The 18373-nt window shown below is 68.9% G+C and overlaps 2 protein-coding genes across 2 annotated transcripts; both read right to left on the bottom strand.

Annotated features, from left to right (window-relative positions):
* Positions 1–944: 944 nt before the first annotated feature.
* Positions 945–11034, bottom strand: LOC310891686 (hydroxyproline dehydrogenase-like; the record flags this gene model as incomplete). The annotated part of the gene is made up of 9 exons (XM_083853923.1): positions 945–1031; positions 2123–2233; positions 2319–2464; positions 3174–3320; positions 5009–5089; positions 5222–5522; positions 6879–7066; positions 10161–10353; positions 10946–11034. Coding segments are annotated over 9 exons (1343 nt in total), but the record flags the coding sequence as incomplete, so codon positions are not given.
* A 241-nt stretch (positions 11035–11275) lies between these two features.
* Positions 11276–17459, bottom strand: LOC310891685 (eukaryotic translation initiation factor 3 subunit C). The gene is made up of 7 exons (XM_083853922.1): positions 16959–17459; positions 15209–15572; positions 13464–13623; positions 13270–13335; positions 13088–13175; positions 11721–11883; positions 11276–11649 (listed from the first exon to the last, which is right to left on the bottom strand). Exons 1-7 carry the CDS (start codon positions 17133–17135, stop codon positions 11564–11566), a joined length of 1104 nt encoding a protein of 367 aa, XP_083710048.1. The 5' UTR covers positions 17136–17459; the 3' UTR covers positions 11276–11563.
* Positions 17460–18373: the final 914 nt, after the last annotated feature.

The following is an 18373-nucleotide window of genomic DNA, read 5'->3' as shown; positions in this document are numbered from 1 at the left end:
CCCAAAATCCCACGTGGAGCCCTCAAATCCCAAACAGGAGCCCCAAAACCCCAAAAGGGAGCCCCAGAAATCCCAGTCAGGGGGGCCAAAACCCTATGGGGAACCCCAAGAGCCCAAAAAGGAGCCCCAAAACCCCCTTGGGAGCCCCAAAACCCCAAAAAGGGAGCCCTGAGATCCCCTTGGGAGCCCCAGAACCCCATTGGGGGGCCCAAAGCCCCCCAGAGGAGCCCCCAGACCCCAAAAGGGAGCCCCCAGACCCCAAAAGGGAGCCCCAAAACCATTGGGGGGCCCCCAAGACCCCAGCGGGGACCCCTAAGACCAGAGCAGGACCCCCCCGAAGGTCCCCCAACCCCCCTCGAGGAGCCCCCGAATCCCCTTTAGGAGCCCCCAGCCCCCCCCCGGACCCCCAAAACCCCCCCAGGACCCCCAAACCCCCCCCAGGACCTCCCAAAGCCCCCCCCAGGACCCCCAAAACCCCCCAGGACCCCCCAAACCCCCCCCCAGGACCCCCAAACCCCCCCCAGGACCCCCAAAACCCCCCCCAGGACCTCCCAAAGCCCCCCCAGGACCCCCAAACCCCCCCCAAGACCCCCAAAACCCCCCCAGGACCTCCCAAAGCCCCCCCAGGACCCCCAAACCCCCCCCAGGACCCCCAAAACCCCCCCCAGGACCTCCCAAACCCCCCCCAGGACCCCCAACCCCCCCAGGACCCCCAAACCCCCCCCAGGACCCCCAACCCCCCCCAGGACCCCCAAACCCCCCCCAGGACCCCCAAAACCCCCCCCAGGACCTCCCAAACCCCCCCCAGGACCCCCAACCCCCCCAGACCCCCAAACCCCCCCCCAGGACCCCCAACCCCCCCCAGGACCTCCCAACCCCCCCAGGACCCCCCAACCCCCCCCCAGGACCCCCAAAACCCCCCCGGCCCCCCCAAAACCCCGCACCAAGCGCCAGCGAGACGTGGTCGCACATCCCCAGCAGCTGCCCGAAGCACACGGCGCCCGTCCCGTGGCAGCCCCAGCTCCTCCATCCTGCGGGAACGCCCCCGGTAACACCCCGATTAACACCCCAATTAGCCCCCCCACCTCAATTAGCCCCTGCACACCCCAGTTAGCCCCACCCCACCCCGATTACCCCCCCACGCACCCCAATTACCCCCCCCCCCCCCAATTTATCCCCCCATTAAGCCCCCAGTTACCCCCATACACACCCCAATTACCCCTCCCGGGGGCTAATTACCCCCCTACTGCCCTAATTAACCCCTCCCACTTCCCAATTACCCCCCCGCACCCTAATTACCCCCCCACCCTAATTTCCCCCCAAATTACCCCCCCCACCCCAATTACACCCCATTTACCGCCCATTGTCCCGCAATAACCCCCCCGTCAACCCCTTAATTACTCCCCCAGGGGGCTAATTACCCCCCCATGCCCTAGGTGACCCCTCCCACACCCCAATTAATCCCCTGTTCCCCAATTAACCCCCCTATGACCCAATTACCCGCCAAGAACCCTGCAATTACCCCCCCCAGAGGCTAATTACCCCCCCTCCACCCCAATTAACCCCCCCAGCCTCAATTAACCCCTCCCACACCCCAAATTAACCCCTCCCACACCCCAATTACCACCCGATTACCCCCCTACACACCCCGTCACCCCCCCCGATTAACCCCTTACACCCCGATCACCCCCCAATACCCCCTCAATTACCCCCCCAGGGGGCTAATTACCCCCCCACACCCTAATTAACCCCTCCCACACCCCAATTACCCCCCAATTACCCCCCTACACACCCCCTACACACCCCGTCACCCCCCCCGATTAACCCCTTATACCCCGATCACCCCCCATTACCCCCTCAATTACCCCCCCACAGGCTAATTACCCCCCTCCACCCCAATTAACCCCTCCCACACCCCAATTAACCCCCCATGCCTCAATTAACCCCTCCCACACCCCAATTACCCCCAATTACCCCCCTACACACCCCGTCACCCCCCCGATTAACCCCTTACACCCCGATCACCCCCATTACCCCCTCAATTACCCCCCCACAGGCTAATTACCCCCCCACACCCCCCCCACACCCCCCCACCCCAATTAACCCCCCAATTAGCGCCCACCTGCGCACGGCGAGCTGCACGGAGCCCTCGTTGTGCGTGGCCACCATCAGCTCCAGGCGCCCCCCGGCCCGCGCCGCCCGCGCCAGCGCCAGCTCCAGGCACTGCTCGTAGCTGGGGGGGGGGGGGGCGGGGAGATTTGGGGCGATTCGGGGTGTTTTTGGGGTCCCCGCGGGGGTCCCCGGGGGCCGCGGCCCACCTGCGGTCGGTGTGCTGGCGGCTGGGCAGGGCGGCGCCGCGGGCGCACTCGTGCTGCAGGTAGGCGCCGCGCACCAGCTTCAGCCCCACGCAGGCCCCGAGGCGCTGGGCCCGGCTCAGCACCGCCCCCAGGTCCCCCACGGCGTCCTGGGGGGCGGGGGGGGGCGGTCGGGGGCGCCCGGACCCACAGCCGAGCCCGGACCCACAGCCGAGCCCGGACCCATAGCGTGGTGCCCTGACCCATAACTGACCCCTGACCTGTAACCGACCCCGTGACCCCTAACCGACCCCTGCCCCACAACCGACCCCTGCCCCATAACTGACCCCTGACCCATAACTGACCCCTGACCCATAACTGACCCCTGCCCCATAACTGACCCCTGCCCCACAGCTGACCCCCTGGGGGCATGGCCTGGGGGCAGGGGGTGCCGGACCCACAGCTAACGCCCTGCCCCATAACTCATGCCCTGCCCCACGCCCAGCCCTGCCCCACAGCCCTGCCCCACATCGCCCCACGGACCTGCAGGTAGGCCTGCCCCACATCTCCCCACACCCAGCCCCACATCTCCCCGCACCCACCCGCAGGTAGGCCTGCTGCGTGTGCCAGACCCACATCTCCCCACCCCCTGCCCCACCCCCTGCCCCACACCCAGCCCCACATCTCCCCGCCCCACACCCGCACCCACCCGCAGGTAGGCCTGCTGCGTGTGCCAGCCCCACATCTCCCCACACCCAGCCCCACACCCTGCCCCACACCGCCCCACGCCCCCACCCACCCGCAGGTAGGCCTGCTGCGTGTGCCAGCCCCACATCTCCCCACACCCAGCCCCACACCCCGCCCCACACCCGCGCCCACCCGCAGGTAGGCCTGCTGCGTGTGCCAGACCCACGGCGCGGCGCGGTTGTGGCGCCCCATCAGCGCCAGCCCCAGCAGCGTCAGCGCCGCCCGCAGCTCGCTCTGCTCCGCGTCCAGCAGCACCCGCACCCCGCTGCGCGCCGCCGCCTGCGGGGCCGCACGTAGGGGGCAGCCCCACGGATGGGGGGCAGCCCCACACGTAGGGGGCAGCCCCACGGATATGGGGCAGCCCCACGGATATGGGGCAGCCCCACAGATACGGGGCAGCCCCACGGATGGGGGGCAGCCCCACGGATATGGGGCAGCCCCACGGATATGGGGCAGCCCCACGGGTAGGGGGAGACCCACGGATAGGGGGCAGCCCCACACGTAGGGGGCAGCCCCACGGATATGGGGCAGCCCCACGGCTATGGGGCAGCCCCACACATGGGGGGCAGCCCCACGGGTAGGGGGTGGGGGCACCGCTATGGGGCAGGGGCACTTGTGGGGCAGGGACATGGCCATGGGGCAGGGACACAGGTGGGGGCAGCCCCATAGCTATGGGGCAGGGGCACGGGTAGGGGGCAGGGACATGGCTATGGGGCAGCCCCACAGATAGGGGCGGGGGCACAGGTAGGGGGCAGGGGCACGCCTATGGGGCAGGGATGTGACTATAGGGCAGCCCCACAGGTAGGGGGCAGCCCCATAGCTATGGGGCAGGGACACAGATAGGGGGCAGGGACACGGCTATGGGGCAGCCCCATAGCTATGGGGCAGGGACACAGCTATGGGGCAGGGACACGGCTATGGGGCAGCCCCATAGCTATGGGGCAGGGACACAGCTATGGGGCAGGGACACAGCTATGGGGCAGGGACACGGCTATGGGGCAGGGACACGGGTAGGGGCACGGCTATGGGGCAGGGACACAGCTATGGGGCAGGGACACGGCTATGGGGCAGCCCCATAGCTATGGGGTAGGGACACAGCTATGGGGCAGGGACGTGACTATAGGGCAGGGACACTGCTATGGGGCTGCCCCATACCTATGGGGTAGGGACACAGGTAGGGGGCAGGGACACGGCTATGGGGCTGCCCCATAGCTATGGGGTGGGGACACGGGTAGGGCACGGCTATGGGGCAGGGACACGGCTATGGGCAGCCCCATAGCTATGGGGTAGGGACACAGCTATGGGGCAGGGACGTGACTATAGGGCAGGCACACCGCTATGGGGCAGCCCCATAGCTATGGGGCAGGGACACAGGTAGGAGCACAGCTATGGGGCAGGGACACGGCTATGGGGCAGCCCCACAGGTAGGGAGAGACCCACAGGTAGGGGACAGGGACAGTTGTGGGGCAGGGACACAGGTAGGGGGCAGGGACATGGCTATAGGGCAGCCCCACAGCTAGGGGGCAGCCCATAGCTATAGGACAGGGACACAGCTATGGGGCAGGGACGTGACTATAGGGCAGGGACACTGCTATGGGGCTGCCCCATAGCTATGGGGCAGGGACACGGATACGGGGCAGTGACACTTGTGGGGCAGGGACGTGACTATAGGGCAGGGACATGGCTATGGGGCAGCCTCACAGGCAGGGCAGCCCCATAGCTATGGGGCAGGGGCACTCGTGGGGCAGGGACGTGGCCGTGGGGCAGGGGCCTGGTTATGGGGCAGGGCATGGCTATAGGGCAGGGACACGGCTATGGGGCAGGGACACTTGTGGGGCAGGGACTTGGCCGTGGGGCAGGGACGCAGCTATGGGGCAGGGGCGCTTGTAGGGCCGACCCCCCCAACCCCCCCGCGCCGTGGGGCAGCCCCACACCAGCCCCCCGCCCCCGCCCCCCGCCCCGCTCACCGCCGCCACCCCGTCGAGGCGCTGCAGCGCGGCCCCCAGCTGCGCGTTGTCGGCCGCGCTCAGGCACGAGAAGGCCGGCGCCTGCCGTGGGGAGAGCGTGGGGCGGCCGTGGGGCGGCCGTGGGGCGGCTATGGGGCGCTATGGGGCGCTATGGGCGCTATGGGGCGGCTATGGGGCGCTATGGGGCGGCTATGGGGCAGCCGTGGGGCTCACCTCGCCCCCCAGCGCCGCCATCACGCGCTCCACGCTCAGCTCCGAGCCCGGCTCCTCTGCCCGCTGCGACAGCGTCTCCTGCGGGGCCCGCGGCGCGCTCAGCCCGGCCCTGCCCCACACTTGGGGGGCTGCCCCACACTTGGGGGGCTGCCCCACACCTCGGGGGCCCCCCCCACTCACGCAGAGGCGGGCGCTCAGCAGGGCCGTCACCTTGAGCTGCATCATGGCCCCCGGCCCCGTGCCGGCCGCCAGCCCCACGCACGCCAGCGCCGCGCGGCCGTTGGCCTCCAGCTGCGGCTCCCTGCGGGCCCCACAGCGCCCCATGGCTGCCCCATAGCGCCCCATAGCGCCCCACAGCACCCCATAGCTGCCCCATAGCGCCCCATAGGGCCCCATAGCTGCCCCACAGCACCCCATAGCTGCCCCATAGCGCCCCATAGCGCCCCATGGCTGCCCCATAGCGCCCCATAGCGCCCCATAGCGCCCCACAGCGCCCCATAGCGCCCCATAGCGCCCCATAGCGCCCCATAGCTGCCCAATAGCGCCCCACAGCGCCCCATAGCACCCCATAGCCGCCCCACAGCGCCCCATAGCTGCCCCATAGCTGCCCCATAGCTGCCCCATAGCGCCCCATAGCTGCCCCACAGTGCCCCATAGCTGCCCCACAGCGCCCCATAGTGCCCCATAGCTACCCCACAGCGCCCCATAGCGCCCCATAGCTGCCCCATAGCGCCCCACAGCGCCCCATAGTGCCCCATAGTGCCCCATAGCGCCCCATAGCTGCCCCACAGCGCCCCATGGCTGCCCCATAGCTGCCCCACAGCGCCCCATGGCTGCCCCATAGCGCCCCACAGCGCCCCATAGCTGACCTATAGCTGCCCCATAGTGCCCCATAGCTGCCCCACAGCGCCCCATAGCTGACCTATAGCTGCCCCATAGTGCCCCATAGCGCCCCATAGCTGCCCCATAGCACCCCATAGCTGCCCCATAGTGCCCCATAGCGCCCCACAGCCGCCCCATAGCCGCCCCATAGCGCCCCATAGTGCCCATAGCCACCCCATAGCGCCTATAGCCGCCCCATAGCCGCCCCACAGCACCCCACAGCGCCCCATAGCGAGCCCCACAGCCTGCCCCATGGTGAGCCCCACAGAGCACACCCCACAGCGTGCCCCACCCGCCCCCCCCCCACCCGCCCCACACCCACCCCACACCGTGCCCCACACTTTGCCCCATGCTCGCCCCACACCTGCCCCACACCTCACCCCCCACCCACCCCCCACCTCGCCGCACGCCCACCCCACACCTCCCCGCAGCCCCGCCCCCACCCGCCCCATGCTCACCCCACGCCCACCCCACGCCCACCCCACACCTCGCCCCCACCTGCCCCACAGCTGCCCCACACCCACCCCACACCCACCCCCCAACTCACCCCACACCCTGCCCCACACCTGCCCCATGCCCACCCCACATCCACCCCACACCTGCCCCCCACCTGCCCCACAGCCGCCCCATGCTCACCCCACACACCTCACCCCCCAGCCGCCCCCCACCTGCCCCACAGCTGCCCCACACCCACCCCCCACCTCACCCCACACCCCCCCCACCCCTCACCCCCCACCTGCCCCACACCCACCCCCACCCGCCCCCCCCCCCCTACCCGCCGTGCTGCCCCCCGTCCTCGTTGGGCAGCGCCAGCAGCGGCCGCAGCCCCAGGGCGCGGAGGCGGCCGGCGGTGCCCTGCAGCTGCGCGGGGGTCTCGCCCCCCACGAAGTGCCCGTAGAAGGAGCCCCGCAGCGCCGCGCCCCACAGCCGCGCCCCCAGCACCCGCCGCGACGCCCGCAGCACCTGGGGGGCAGCTATAGGTCAGCTATGGGGTGCTGTGGGGTGCTGTGGGGCAGCTATGGGGTGCTGTGGGGTGCTATGGGGTGCTGTGGGGTGGGTGTGGGGTGGGTGTGGGGTGGGTGTGGGGTGGGTATGGGGCACTACAAGGCGGATATGGGGCGGGTATGGGGTGCTATGGGGTGCTATGGGGCGGATATGGGGCGCTATGGGGTGGGTGTGGGGTGGGTATGGGGCGGCTGGGGGGCGCTATGGGGCACTACGGGGCAGATATGGGGCAGGTATGGGGCGCTATGGGGCGCTATGGGGCGGATATGGGGCAGATATGGGGCGCTATGGGGCGGGTGTGGGGTGGGTATGGAGTGCTGTGGGGTGCTATGGGGCACTACGGAGGCGGATATGGGGCAGGTATGGGGCGCTATGGGGCGCTATGGGGTGGGTGTGCGGTGGGTATGGGACACCTGGGGGGCGCTATGGGGCACTACGGGGCGGGTATGGGGCAGATATGGGGCGCTATGGGGTGCTATGGGGTGCTATGGGGCGGATATGGGGCGCTATGGGGCGCTATGGGGCGCTATGGGGTGCTATGGGGTGGATATGGGGCGCTATGGGGTGGGTGTGGGGTGGGTATGGAGTGCTGTGGGGCGCTATGGGGCACTACAGGGCGGATATGGGGTGCTATGGGGCGCTATGGGGTGGGTATGGGGCAGATATGGGGCGCTATGGGGTGGGTGTGCAGTGGGTATGGGACGCCTGGGGGGCGCTATGGGGCACTACGGGGCGGATATGGGGCGCTATGGGGCGCTATGGGGCGCTATGGGGCGCTATGGGGCACTATGGGGTGCTATGGGGCGGATATGGGGCAGATATGGGGCACTATGGGGTGCTATGGGGCGGATATGGGGCAGATATGGGGCACTATGGGGTGCTATGGGGCGGATATGGGGCGCTATGGGGTGGGTGTGCGGTGGGTATGGGACACCTGGGCGGCGCTATGGGGCACTACGGGGCGGGTATGGGGCAGATATGGGGCGCTATGGGGCGCTATGGGGTGCTATGGGGTGGATATGGGGCGCTATGGGGTGGGTGTGGGGTGGGTATGGAGTGCTGTGGGGCGCTATGGGGCACTACAGGGCGGATATGGGGTGCTATGGGGCGCTATGGGGTGGGTATGGGGCAGATATGGGGCGCTATGGGGCGCTATGGGGTGGGTGTGGGGCAGCTATGGGGTGCTATGGGGTGCTGTGGGGCGGATATGGGGCAGGTATGGGGCACTATGGGGCGCTATGGGGCAGGTATGGGGTGGGTATGGGGCAGCTGGCGGTGCCTGGGGGGCGCTATGGGGTGGGTGTGGGGTGGGTATGGGGTGCTGTGGGGTGCTATGGGGCACTGCGGGGCGGGTATGAGGCAGATATGGGGCGCTATGGGGCGCTATGGGGCAGCTATGGGGTGGGTGTGGAGTGGGTGTGGGGTGGGCATGGGGTGCTATGGAGTGCTGTGGGGTGCTATGGGGCACTACGAGGCGGATATGGGGCAGGTATGGGACGCTATGGGGCGCTATGGGGTGGGTGTGGGGTGCTATGGGGCAGGTATGGGGCGGGTGTGGGGCACCCTATGGGGCGCTATGGGGCAGCCATGGGGTGGGTATGGGGTGCTACAGGGCACTACAGGGCAGATATGGGGCGCTACGGGGCACCCTATGGGGCAGGTATGGGGCATGCTATGGGGCAGATATGGGGCAGGTATGGGGCGCTATGGGGCACCCTATGGGGCAGGTACGGGGCATGCTATGGGGCGGATATGGGGCAGATGTGGGGCGCTATGGGGCGGGTATAGGGCGCTATGGAGTGGGTACGGGGCAGCTGGGGGGTGGGTATGGGGTGCTATGGGGCGGCTGTGGGGCGCTATGGGGCGCTATGGGGCAGATATGGGGCGCTATGGGGCGGGCATGGGGCCCTATGGGGCACACTATGGGGCACTATGGGGTGGGTATGGGGTACCCTATGGGGTGCTATGGGGTGTGCTGTGGGGCAGCTATGGGGCGCTATGGGGCACCCTATGGGGCACCCTACGGACACCCTATGGGGCACCCTATGGGTCGCTATGGGGCACCCTACAGACACCCTACGGGGCGCTATGGGGCCCTATGGGGCACGCTGTGGGGCGCTACGGGACACCCTACGGGACACCCTATGGGGTGCTATGGGGCAGGTATGGGGTGCTATGGGGGGGGCGTGGGGCCCTATGGGGCACCCTGTGGGGCGCTGTGGGTCTCGCTATGGGGCGCTATGGGGCACCCTACGGACACCCTACGGGGCACCCCGTGGGGCAGACGTGGGGTCCCAGGGGGTGTCTGGGGGGGGTCCCTGGGGGTCCCTGGGGGTGTCCCGGGGGTGTCCTGGGGGTTCCCAGGGGTTCCCAGGGGTGTCCCGGGGGGTCCCGGGGGTGTCCCGGGGGGGTCCCGGGGGGGTCCCTGGGGGTCCCTGGGGGTGTCCCGGGGGTGTCCGGGGGTGTCCCGGGGGGGTCCCTGGGGTGCCCTGGGGGTGTCCTGGGGGTTCCCAGGGGTTCCCAGGGGTGTCCCGGGGGTCCCGGGGGTGTCCCGGGGGGGTCCCGGGGGGGTCCCTGGGGTGTCCCTGGGGGTGTCCCGGGGGGGTCCCGGGGGCATTCCCAGGAGGGTGTCCCGGGGGGGTCCAGGGGTTCCCTGGGGGTGTCCCGGGGGGTCCCGGGGGGTCCCGGGGGGTGTCCCAGGGGTGTCCTGGGGGTTCCCAGGGGTTCCCAGGGGTGTCCCAGGGGGTCCCGGGGGTGTCCCGGGGGGGTCCCGGGGGGGTCCCTGGGGTGCCCTGGGGGTGTCCTGGGGGTGTCCCGGGGGGTTCCCAGGGGTGTCCCGGGGGGTCCCGGGGGGTTCCGGGGGGGTGTCCCAGGGGTGTCCCTAGGGGTGCCCCGGGGGTGCCCCGGGGGGGTCCCTGGGGGTGTCCCTGGGTGTCCCTGGGGGTCCCTGGGTGTCCCTGGGTGCCCCTGGGTGCCCCTGGGGGTCCCTGGGTGCCCCGGGGGTGTTGTGGGGGTGCCCCCGGGTGCCCCCGGGTGCCCGCGGGTCCCTCACCGTCTCGGCGTGGCGGCCCAGGCCGGGCACCCCGCAGAGCCGCAGCACGAGCAGCGCCCGCGCCAGCTCCCAGCCGCTGCGCGCCCCCAGCGCCGCCCCCGCGCCGAAGTCCAGGGGGGGCCGGGGGGGGGCCTCGGGGGGCCTCGGGCGGCGGCATCGGGCCGGGGGTGGCCGGGGGGGGCCGGGGCCGGGCCTTTAATAGCCCGGCGCGGGCAACCATTAACCGGGGTCGGCCGGGGTCGGGGGGGGGCACGTGGGGGCACGTGGGGGGGGCGGCACGTGGGGGGCACGTGGGGGGCACGTGGGGGGGCACGTGGGGGGGGCACGTGGGGGGCACGTGGGGGGGCACGTGGGGGGCACGTGGGGGGGGCACGTGGGGGCACGTGGGGGGCAGGGGGCGAAGGGCGCCGGGGGGGGGGGAGGGGCCGTGACCCGGAGCGGGGGCACGGGGGGGGGGGGGCCCATAGCGGGGCAATGTGTGGGGCGGGGGGCCCCTGTGCCCCATAGCGGGGCAATGTGTGGGGCAGGGGACCTCTGCGCCCCATAGCAAGCAAATGTGTGGGGCAGGGGGCCCCTGTGCCCCATAGCAGGGCAATGTGTGGGGCAGGGGGCCCCACAGTGAGACAATGTGTGGGGCGGGGGACCCCATAGTGCAGAGTCTGTGCCCCACAGCAAGCAAATGTGTGGGGCGGGAACCCTCTGCGCCCCATAGCGAGCCCACACGTGGGGCAGGGGAGCTCCGTGCCCCCCCGACCCTGTTCCGTGGGGCAGGGTCTGTGCCCCACAGCGAGCCTGGAGGTGTGGGGCTGGAACCCCCACAGCGCAGGGCCTGCGCCCCACAGCGAGGCAAAGTGTGGGGCAGGAGCCCCTCCATGCCCCACTGACCCTGCTCCGTGGGGCAGAGCCCCCCCCCCCCGTGTCCCACACCCCACAGCAACCCCGCAATGTGGGGCAGAGCCCCCCACCACCCCACCCCCCCGCTATGGGGCAGAGCCCCCCCTGCCCCACAACCCCCCCGCTATGGGGCAGAGCCCCCTGCCCCACAACCCCCCCGCTATGGGGCAGAGCCCCCCCTGCCCCACAACCCCTCCCCAAGCACACAGCACCCAGGCCCCTGCTTCCCACGGGTGCTTTATTGGGGGATGCTGTGGGGCAGGAGCCGTGGGGCAGGATCCGTGGGTCTGGCTCCATGGGTCGTGGTGTGGGGCAGGATCCGTGGGGCAGGATCCGTGGGGCTGGCTCCATGGGGCTGGCTCCATGGGTCGTGCTGTGGGGCAGGATCCGTGGGGCCGGCTCCGTGGGGCTGGCTCCATGGGGCAGGATCTGTGGGGCAGGATCTGTGGGGCTGGCTCCGTGGGGCTGGCCGTGGGGCAGGATCCGTGGGTCGCGCCGTGGGGCAGGGCTCAGTAGTTGGAGCCGCGCTCCTGCTGCCGGTAGCCGCCGCGCCGCAGGTAGCCGCCGTCGCCCTTGCGGTAGCCGTCCTTCTGGTCTGGGGGGGGGGAGAGGGGGTGAGCGGCGCCGTGGGGCAGGCCGTGGGGCAGGCTATGGGGCAGGGCTCACCGCGGAAGTAGCCGCCGTAGGAGCCCTGCTTGTGGTCGAAGACGCGCTCGTTGTTCTCCACCAGCCCGCCCAGCTTCTCGGCCAGCTGCAGCGCCAGGTTCTGCTGCGCCGTGGGCTCCGTGCGGTGCATCATCACCGTCTGCGTCGGCTGGTCCAGGGACGCCTGCGGGACCCGCACTGCCCCACTGCGCCCCACATTGCCCCACTGCGCCCCACGGCGCCCCACAGCGCCCCACGGCGCCCCACGGCGCCCCACGGCTGCCCCACGGCGCCCCACGGCGCCCCGTGGCCAGGCCGCGCTGCCATGCGCCACCGCGCGTCGCCCTGCAGGTGCTCCGTGCCGCCCCACAGCCGCCCCCTGGTGCCCCACAGCGCCCCACATCCACCCCACGGCACCCCACAGCTGCCCCATAGCACCCCATAGCTGCCCTATATCGCCCCACATCAGCCCCACATCGCCCCCCACCTGCCCCGTATCACCCCCCACTGCCCCATAGCTGCCCCACATCGCCCCACATCAGCCCCAGAGCACCCCACAGCACCCCACAACTGCCCCCCAGTGCTCCAGTCACCCCATATTGCCCCATAGCTGCCCCCCATCACCCCATAGCTGCCCCATATCACCCCATATTGCCCCACAGCTGCCCCCCATCACCCCATAGCTGCCCCGTATCACCCCCCAGCTGCCCCCCATCACCCCATAGCTGCCCCATATCGCCCCACAGCTGCCCCCATCACCCCACACCGCCCCCCAGCTGCCCCCCATCACCCCACAGCTGCCCCATAGCACCCCACAACTGCCCCCCAGTGCTCCAGTCACCCCATATTGCCCCATAGCTGCCCCCCATCACCCCCCAGCTGCCCCCCATCACCCCACACTGCCCCATAGCTGCCCCGTATCACCCCATACCTGCCCCCATCACCCCACAGCCGCCCCACATCACCCCATAGCTGCCCCATAGCTGGCCCCCATTGCCCCACAGCTGCCCCCCATCACCCCACCCTGCCCCACAGCTGCCCCGTATCACCCCATAGCTGCCCCATATCACCCCATATTGCCCCACAGCTGCCCCGTATCACCCCACAGCTGCCCCCATCACCCCACAGCTGCCCCCCATCGCCCCACAGCTGCCCCCCATCGCCCCACAGCTGCCCCCCATCACCCCACAGCTGCCCCATAGCTGCCCCCCATCACCCCACACTGCCCCACAGCTGCCCCCCATCACCCCACACTGCCCCATAGCCGCCCCCCATCACCCCACAGCTGCCCCCCATCACCCCACACTGCCCCACAGCTGCCCCCCATCACCCCATAGCTGCCCCATAGCCACCCCCCATCGCCCCCCATGGCCCCCCGCCGCCCCCACCATGAGCTCCTCGTTGATGATCATCTTGCTGATGATGCTGTGCACCGTGGGCAGGTCCAGCTGGAACATGTCGGCCAGGATCTCCATGCTGCGGGCCGGGAGGGCGCCGCGGCGTCACCGCGATGACGTCACCGCGCCCCCATGACGTCACCGTGACGTCACCGCGCCGTCACCCGCCCCACCTGATGGAGTCGTAGACGCTGCTGTAGGTGAAGAGGTAGGTGCGCAGCGACTCCTCCTGGATCTTCCTGCAGCGCCAAAACGGGGCGAAACCCCAGCGGTTTGGGGCCGCCCCGCGCCCCTCGACCCCCCCGGGATAAGCAAGGAGCCCGGAACGGGGCGAAACGAGGCCGTTTGGGGCCCGCGGGGCACGCACCTGACCAGCATGGCGCGCACCTTGTCGGCCTCGGGGAAGAGGTCCCAGACCTTGCCGTTCATCTTCTCGTTGACGATGAAGCGGTGGCACGTGCGCCAGTCGCCCATCTTCATCGCCTTCGAGGCCGCCACCACGTGCTCCCGCATCGACTCGGGGGGGCCTGGGGGGAGAGGGGGGGGCAGCACGGGGCAGGGGCTATGGGGCGATGTGGGGCAGGGGCTACGGGGCGGGATCTATGGGGCAGGATGGGGCAGGATCTATGGGGTGAGATGGGGCAGGAGCTGTGGGGGCAGGAGCTATGGGGCAGAGAGGACGAGAGCCGTGGGGCAGGATGGGGCGGGAGCTATGGGGCAGGATCTACGGGGTGAGATGGGGCGGGAGCTATGGGGACAGGAGCTATGGGGCGATGTGGGGCAGGGGCTATGGGGCGGGATCTATGGGGTGAGATGGGGCGGGAGCTGTGGGGACAGAAGCTATGGGGCAGAGAGGACAAGAGCTGTGGGGCAGGAGCTATGCGGATGGGAGCCATGGGGCAGGATCTATGGGGCAGGATCTATGGGGTGAGATGGGGCAGGAGCTGTGGGGGCAGGAGCTATGGGGCAGAGAGGACGAGAGCCGTGGGGCAGGATGGGGCGGGAGCTATGGGGCAGGATCTATGGGGTGAGATGGGGCGGGAGCTATGGGGACAGGAGCTATGGGGCGATGTGGGGCAGGGGCTATGGGGCGGGAGCTGTGGGGGCAGGAGCTATGGGGCAGAGAGGACGAGAGCCGTGGGGCAGGATGGGGCGGGAGCTATGGGGATGGGAGCCGTGGGGCAGGAGCTATGGGGCGATGTGGGGCAGGACCTATGGGGTGATGTGGGGCAGGAGCTATGGGGACAAGATCTATGGGGCAGGATGGGGCAGAAGCTATGGGGCGGGATCTATGGGGTGAGATGGGGCAGGAGCTATGGGGCCATGTGGGGCAGGAGCTATGGGGACAGGATCTATGGGGCGGGATCTATGGGGCGATGTGGGGCAGGAGCCATAGGGCTAGGAGCTATGGGGCACAGGCTATGGGGCCAGAACACGGCAGGAGCTATGGGGCAGGCACTACAGGGGGGTTATGGGGCAGCTATGGGGCAGCTATGGGGCAGCTGTGGGGCAGCTGTGGGGCAGCTGTGGGGCAGCCGTGGGGCAGCCGTGGGGCAGCCATCCCTCACACCTCCCTCCCTTACGCAGCAGGGGCTGGCGCTCGCCGACGCGCAGCTGGGGGTGGAACTGCTGGGGGTTGCTTATAGGGGACCGCTATGGGGCGGGCACTACAGGGTGGTTGTGGGGCAGTTATGGGGCAGCTATGGGGCAGCCATGGGGCAGCCATGGGGCAGCCGTGGGGCAGCTGTGGGGCAGCCATGGGGCAGCTATGGGGCAGCCGTGGGGCAGCCGTGGGGCAGCTATGGGGCAGCCGTGGGGCAGCCGTGGGGCAGCCGTGGGGCAGCCGTGGGGCAGCTGTGGGGCAGCTGTGGGGCAGCTGTGGGGCAGCCGTGGGGCAGCTGTGGGGCAGTTATGGGGCAGCTGTGGGGCACATTTCTATCCCCTTACCCAGCAGGGGCTGGCGCTCGCCGACGCGCAGCTGGGGGTGGAACTGCTGGGGGTTGCTTATAGGGGACGGCTATGGGGCGGGCACTACAGGGTGGTTATGGGGCAGCTATGGGGCAGCCGTGGGGCAGCCGTGGGGCAGCCATCCCTCACACCTCCCTCCCTTACCCAGCAGGGGCTGGCGCTCGCCGACGCGCAGCTGGTGGTGGAACTGCTTGCTGATCATGCGGCGCCGGGCGTCGAACTCGTGGGCGGCCATGTAGGGGATCTCGAGCAGCATGGCGGCCACCAGGTAGACGCACTCGAGCAGCTCGAGGTTGATGTGCATGTGGAAGGGCACCTGGCGCCGCTTCTCGATCTTCTCCTGCTCGGGGTTGCGCTCCTGCAGGCTGCGCATCAGCAGCCCCTGGCCCAGCAGCTCCTTGGCGCGCCCGCTCGACTGGATGTCCAGCAGCGCGTTGTGCGCGTCCTTGATCATCCCCTCGCGGAAGGCGCAGATGCCCAGCTGCACCATGGTGCGGTTGTACAGGATCTGCGGGGGGAAGGCGGGGGGCGAGGGGCTCGGGATCGGTGCCCAACGGGGGCCCGAGGGGCCGCCGGTGGGCCAAAGGGACGTCGGGCGGGCCCAGACGGCGCCGGATTGGCACCGAGAGCACCCAGAAGGCGCCAAACCCGGGCTAAACGGCGTCGGATCGGCCCCGAATGGCACCAAAATCCCCCCGAATGGCCCCAAATCACATCAAATTGGCACCAAATGGCACCGAAATCCCCCCAAATCACATCAAATCAGCTCCGAATGGCACCAAAATCCCCCCAAATGGCCCCAAATCACATCAAATTGGCCCCGAATGGCCCCAAAATCCCCACAAATGGCCCCAAATCACATCAAATTGGCCCCGAATGGCCCCAAAATCCCCCCAAATGGTCCCAAATCACATCAAATTGGCACCAAAAGGCACCAAAATCCTCCCAAATGACATCGAATTGGCTCCAAATGGCACCAAAATCCCCCCAAATGGCACCGGATTGGCCCCAAGAGCCTCCAAATGGCACTGAAGTGGCCCCAGATCCCATGGGGGTTTTTTGGGGGGGACCCCAGATCCAATCCCATGGGTCTGGGGGTCCTGAATTAGACCCTATAGGACCGGGAGGTCCCATAAATGAGACCCTATAGGAGTGGGGGGCCCCAAACCAGATCCCGTAGGACCGGGGGGCCCCAAACCAGATCCCGCAGGACCGGGGGCCCCAAACCAGATCCTATAGGACTGGGGGCCCCAAACCAGATCCCATAGGACTGGGGGTCCCAAACCAGATCCCATAGGGCCGGGGGCCCCAAACCAGATCCCACAGGACTGGGGGGTCCCAAACCAGATCCCATAGGACCGGGGGGTCCCAAACCAGATCCTGTAGGACTGGGGGGTCCCAAACCAGATCCGATAGGAATGGGGGGCCCCAAAGCAGATCCCGCAGGACCGGGGGTCCCAAGCCAGATCCTACGGGGCTGGGGGTCCCAAACCAGATCCTAGGGGGTGGGGGGGCCCCAAACCAGATCCCACAGGACCGGGGGGTCCCAAACCAGATCCCATAGGAGTGGGGGTCCCAAAGCAGATCCTACGGGGCTGGGGGCCCCAAACCAGATCCCACAGGACCGGGGGTCCCAAACCAGATCCCACAGGACCGGGGGCCCCAAACCAGATCCCATAGGACTGGGGGTCCCAAAGCAGATCCTAGGGGGTGGGGGCCCCAAACCAGATCCTATAGGAGTGGGGGGCCCCAAACCAGATCCCACAGGACCGGGGGCCCCAAAGCAGATCCCGCAGGACCGGGGGGCCCCAAACCAGATCCCGCAGGACCGGGGGGTCCCAAAGCAGATCCCGCAGGACCGGGGGCCCCTCGGGGCCCGCTGCGGGGCGCCCACCTGCACGGGGGGGTCGGCGTGGTGGATGTTGTCCTGCAGGTGGGACATGAGCATGAGGTCGCGCGCCTGGAACCAGCGCGAGTGCAGCGCGTGGTGGTAGATGTGGCAGAGGATGGCGCAGGTGCGGATGCGGTCGGTGCGGTCCTTGGCGTAGATGAACTTGCAGAGGCGCTCCATCAGCGCCGCCGAGTCCTCGCCCTCGTTCTCCGCCGCGTCCGCCTCCGACTGGCCCCGCGACGGCACGGCGGGGACGGCAGCCGGCCCCGGGGGGGGACGAGGGGGGACAAAAAGGAGAGAAACGGCCCCAAAGTGAGACAGAGGGGCCCCAAAAAGGAGAGAAACGGCCCCAAAGTGAGACAGAGGGGCCCCGAAGGGGGGAAAATCGACCCAAAAGGAGCCAAAGGGGCCCCAAAAAGGAGCCAAAGGGCCCCAAAAAGGAGAGAAACGGCCCCAAAGTGAGACAGAGGGGCCCCCAAGGGGGGAAAATCGACCCAAAGGGAGCCAGAGGGGCCCCAAAAAGGACAGAAATGGCCCCAAAGGGAGCCAGAGGAGCCCCAAAAAGGAGAGAAATTGACCCAAAGGGGGGGGAAAATCAACCCCAAGTGAGCCAAAGGGGCCCTAACAGGAGCCACAATGGCCCCAAAGAGGGGAAATCGACCCAAAGGGGCCCCAAAGGGAGCCAGAGGGGCCCCAAAAAGGAGAGAAATGGCCCCAAAGTCAGACAAAGGGGCCCCGAAGGGGGGAAAATCGACCCAAAGGGAGCCAAAGGGGCCCCAAAAAGGAGAGAAACGGCCCCAAAAAGGAGAGAAACGGCCCCAAAAAGGAGAGAAACGGCCCCAAAAAGGAGAGAAACGGCCCCAAAAAGGAGAGAAACGGCCCCAAAAAGGAGAGAAACGGCCCCAAAAAGGAGAGAAACGGCCCCAAAAAGGAGAGAAACGGCCCCAAAAAGGAGAGAAACGGCCCCAAAGAGGAGGGAAATGGCCCCAAAGGGAGGCAGAAGCCCCAATTCCCCCAAAGCCCCCCCAAAGCCCCCCAGGTGACCCGAAACCCTCTGAAATTGCCTGAAATCCCCCCAAATCCCCCTGAAACCCACCCATATTGCCCCCAAACCCCGTAATCCACCTCAATGCCCCCGAAACCCCCCGAAGCCCCCGAAATTGCCTAAAATCCCCCCAAACTGCCCTGAAACCCCCCGCAATCCCCCCAAACCCCCCTGAATTCCCCCCAGATCGCCCCGAAGCCTCCCGCAATCCCCCTGAATTCCCCCCAAATCCCCCCGTAATCCCCCCAGATCACCCCGAAACCCCCCGTAGCGTCCCCAAATGGCCCCAAAACCCCCCGCAATCCCCCCAAACTCCCCTGTAATCCCCCTGAATTCCCCCCTAACCCCCCTGAATGGCCCCAAAATCCCCCGT

Source organism: Anser anser, assembly GCF_964211835.1.
Source record: "Anser anser genome assembly, contig: HAP1_SCAFFOLD_698, whole genome shotgun sequence".
NCBI lineage: Eukaryota > Metazoa > Chordata > Aves > Anseriformes > Anatidae > Anser > Anser anser.
Note: the sequence above shows the minus strand (reverse complement) of the source record. Positions and strands in the feature narration are given on the sequence as shown.

What these genes read in the sequence shown, in the direction of transcription:
- LOC310891685 (XM_083853922.1), bottom strand. Translation starts at nt 17,135, where the DNA reads ATGGAGCGCCTCTGCAAGTTCATCTACGCCAAGGACCGCACCGACCGC. An exon ending in CGAGCGCCAGCCCCTGCTGG is followed by an intron (nt 13,624 to 15,208) that starts GTAAGGGAGGGA and finishes CTCTCCCCCCAG; the next exon opens with GCCCCCCCGAGTCGATGCGG. An exon ending in TCATCAACGAGGAGCTCATG is followed by an intron (nt 11,884 to 13,087) that starts GTGGGGGCGGCG and finishes CGGGTCCCGCAG; the next exon opens with GCGTCCCTGGACCAGCCGAC.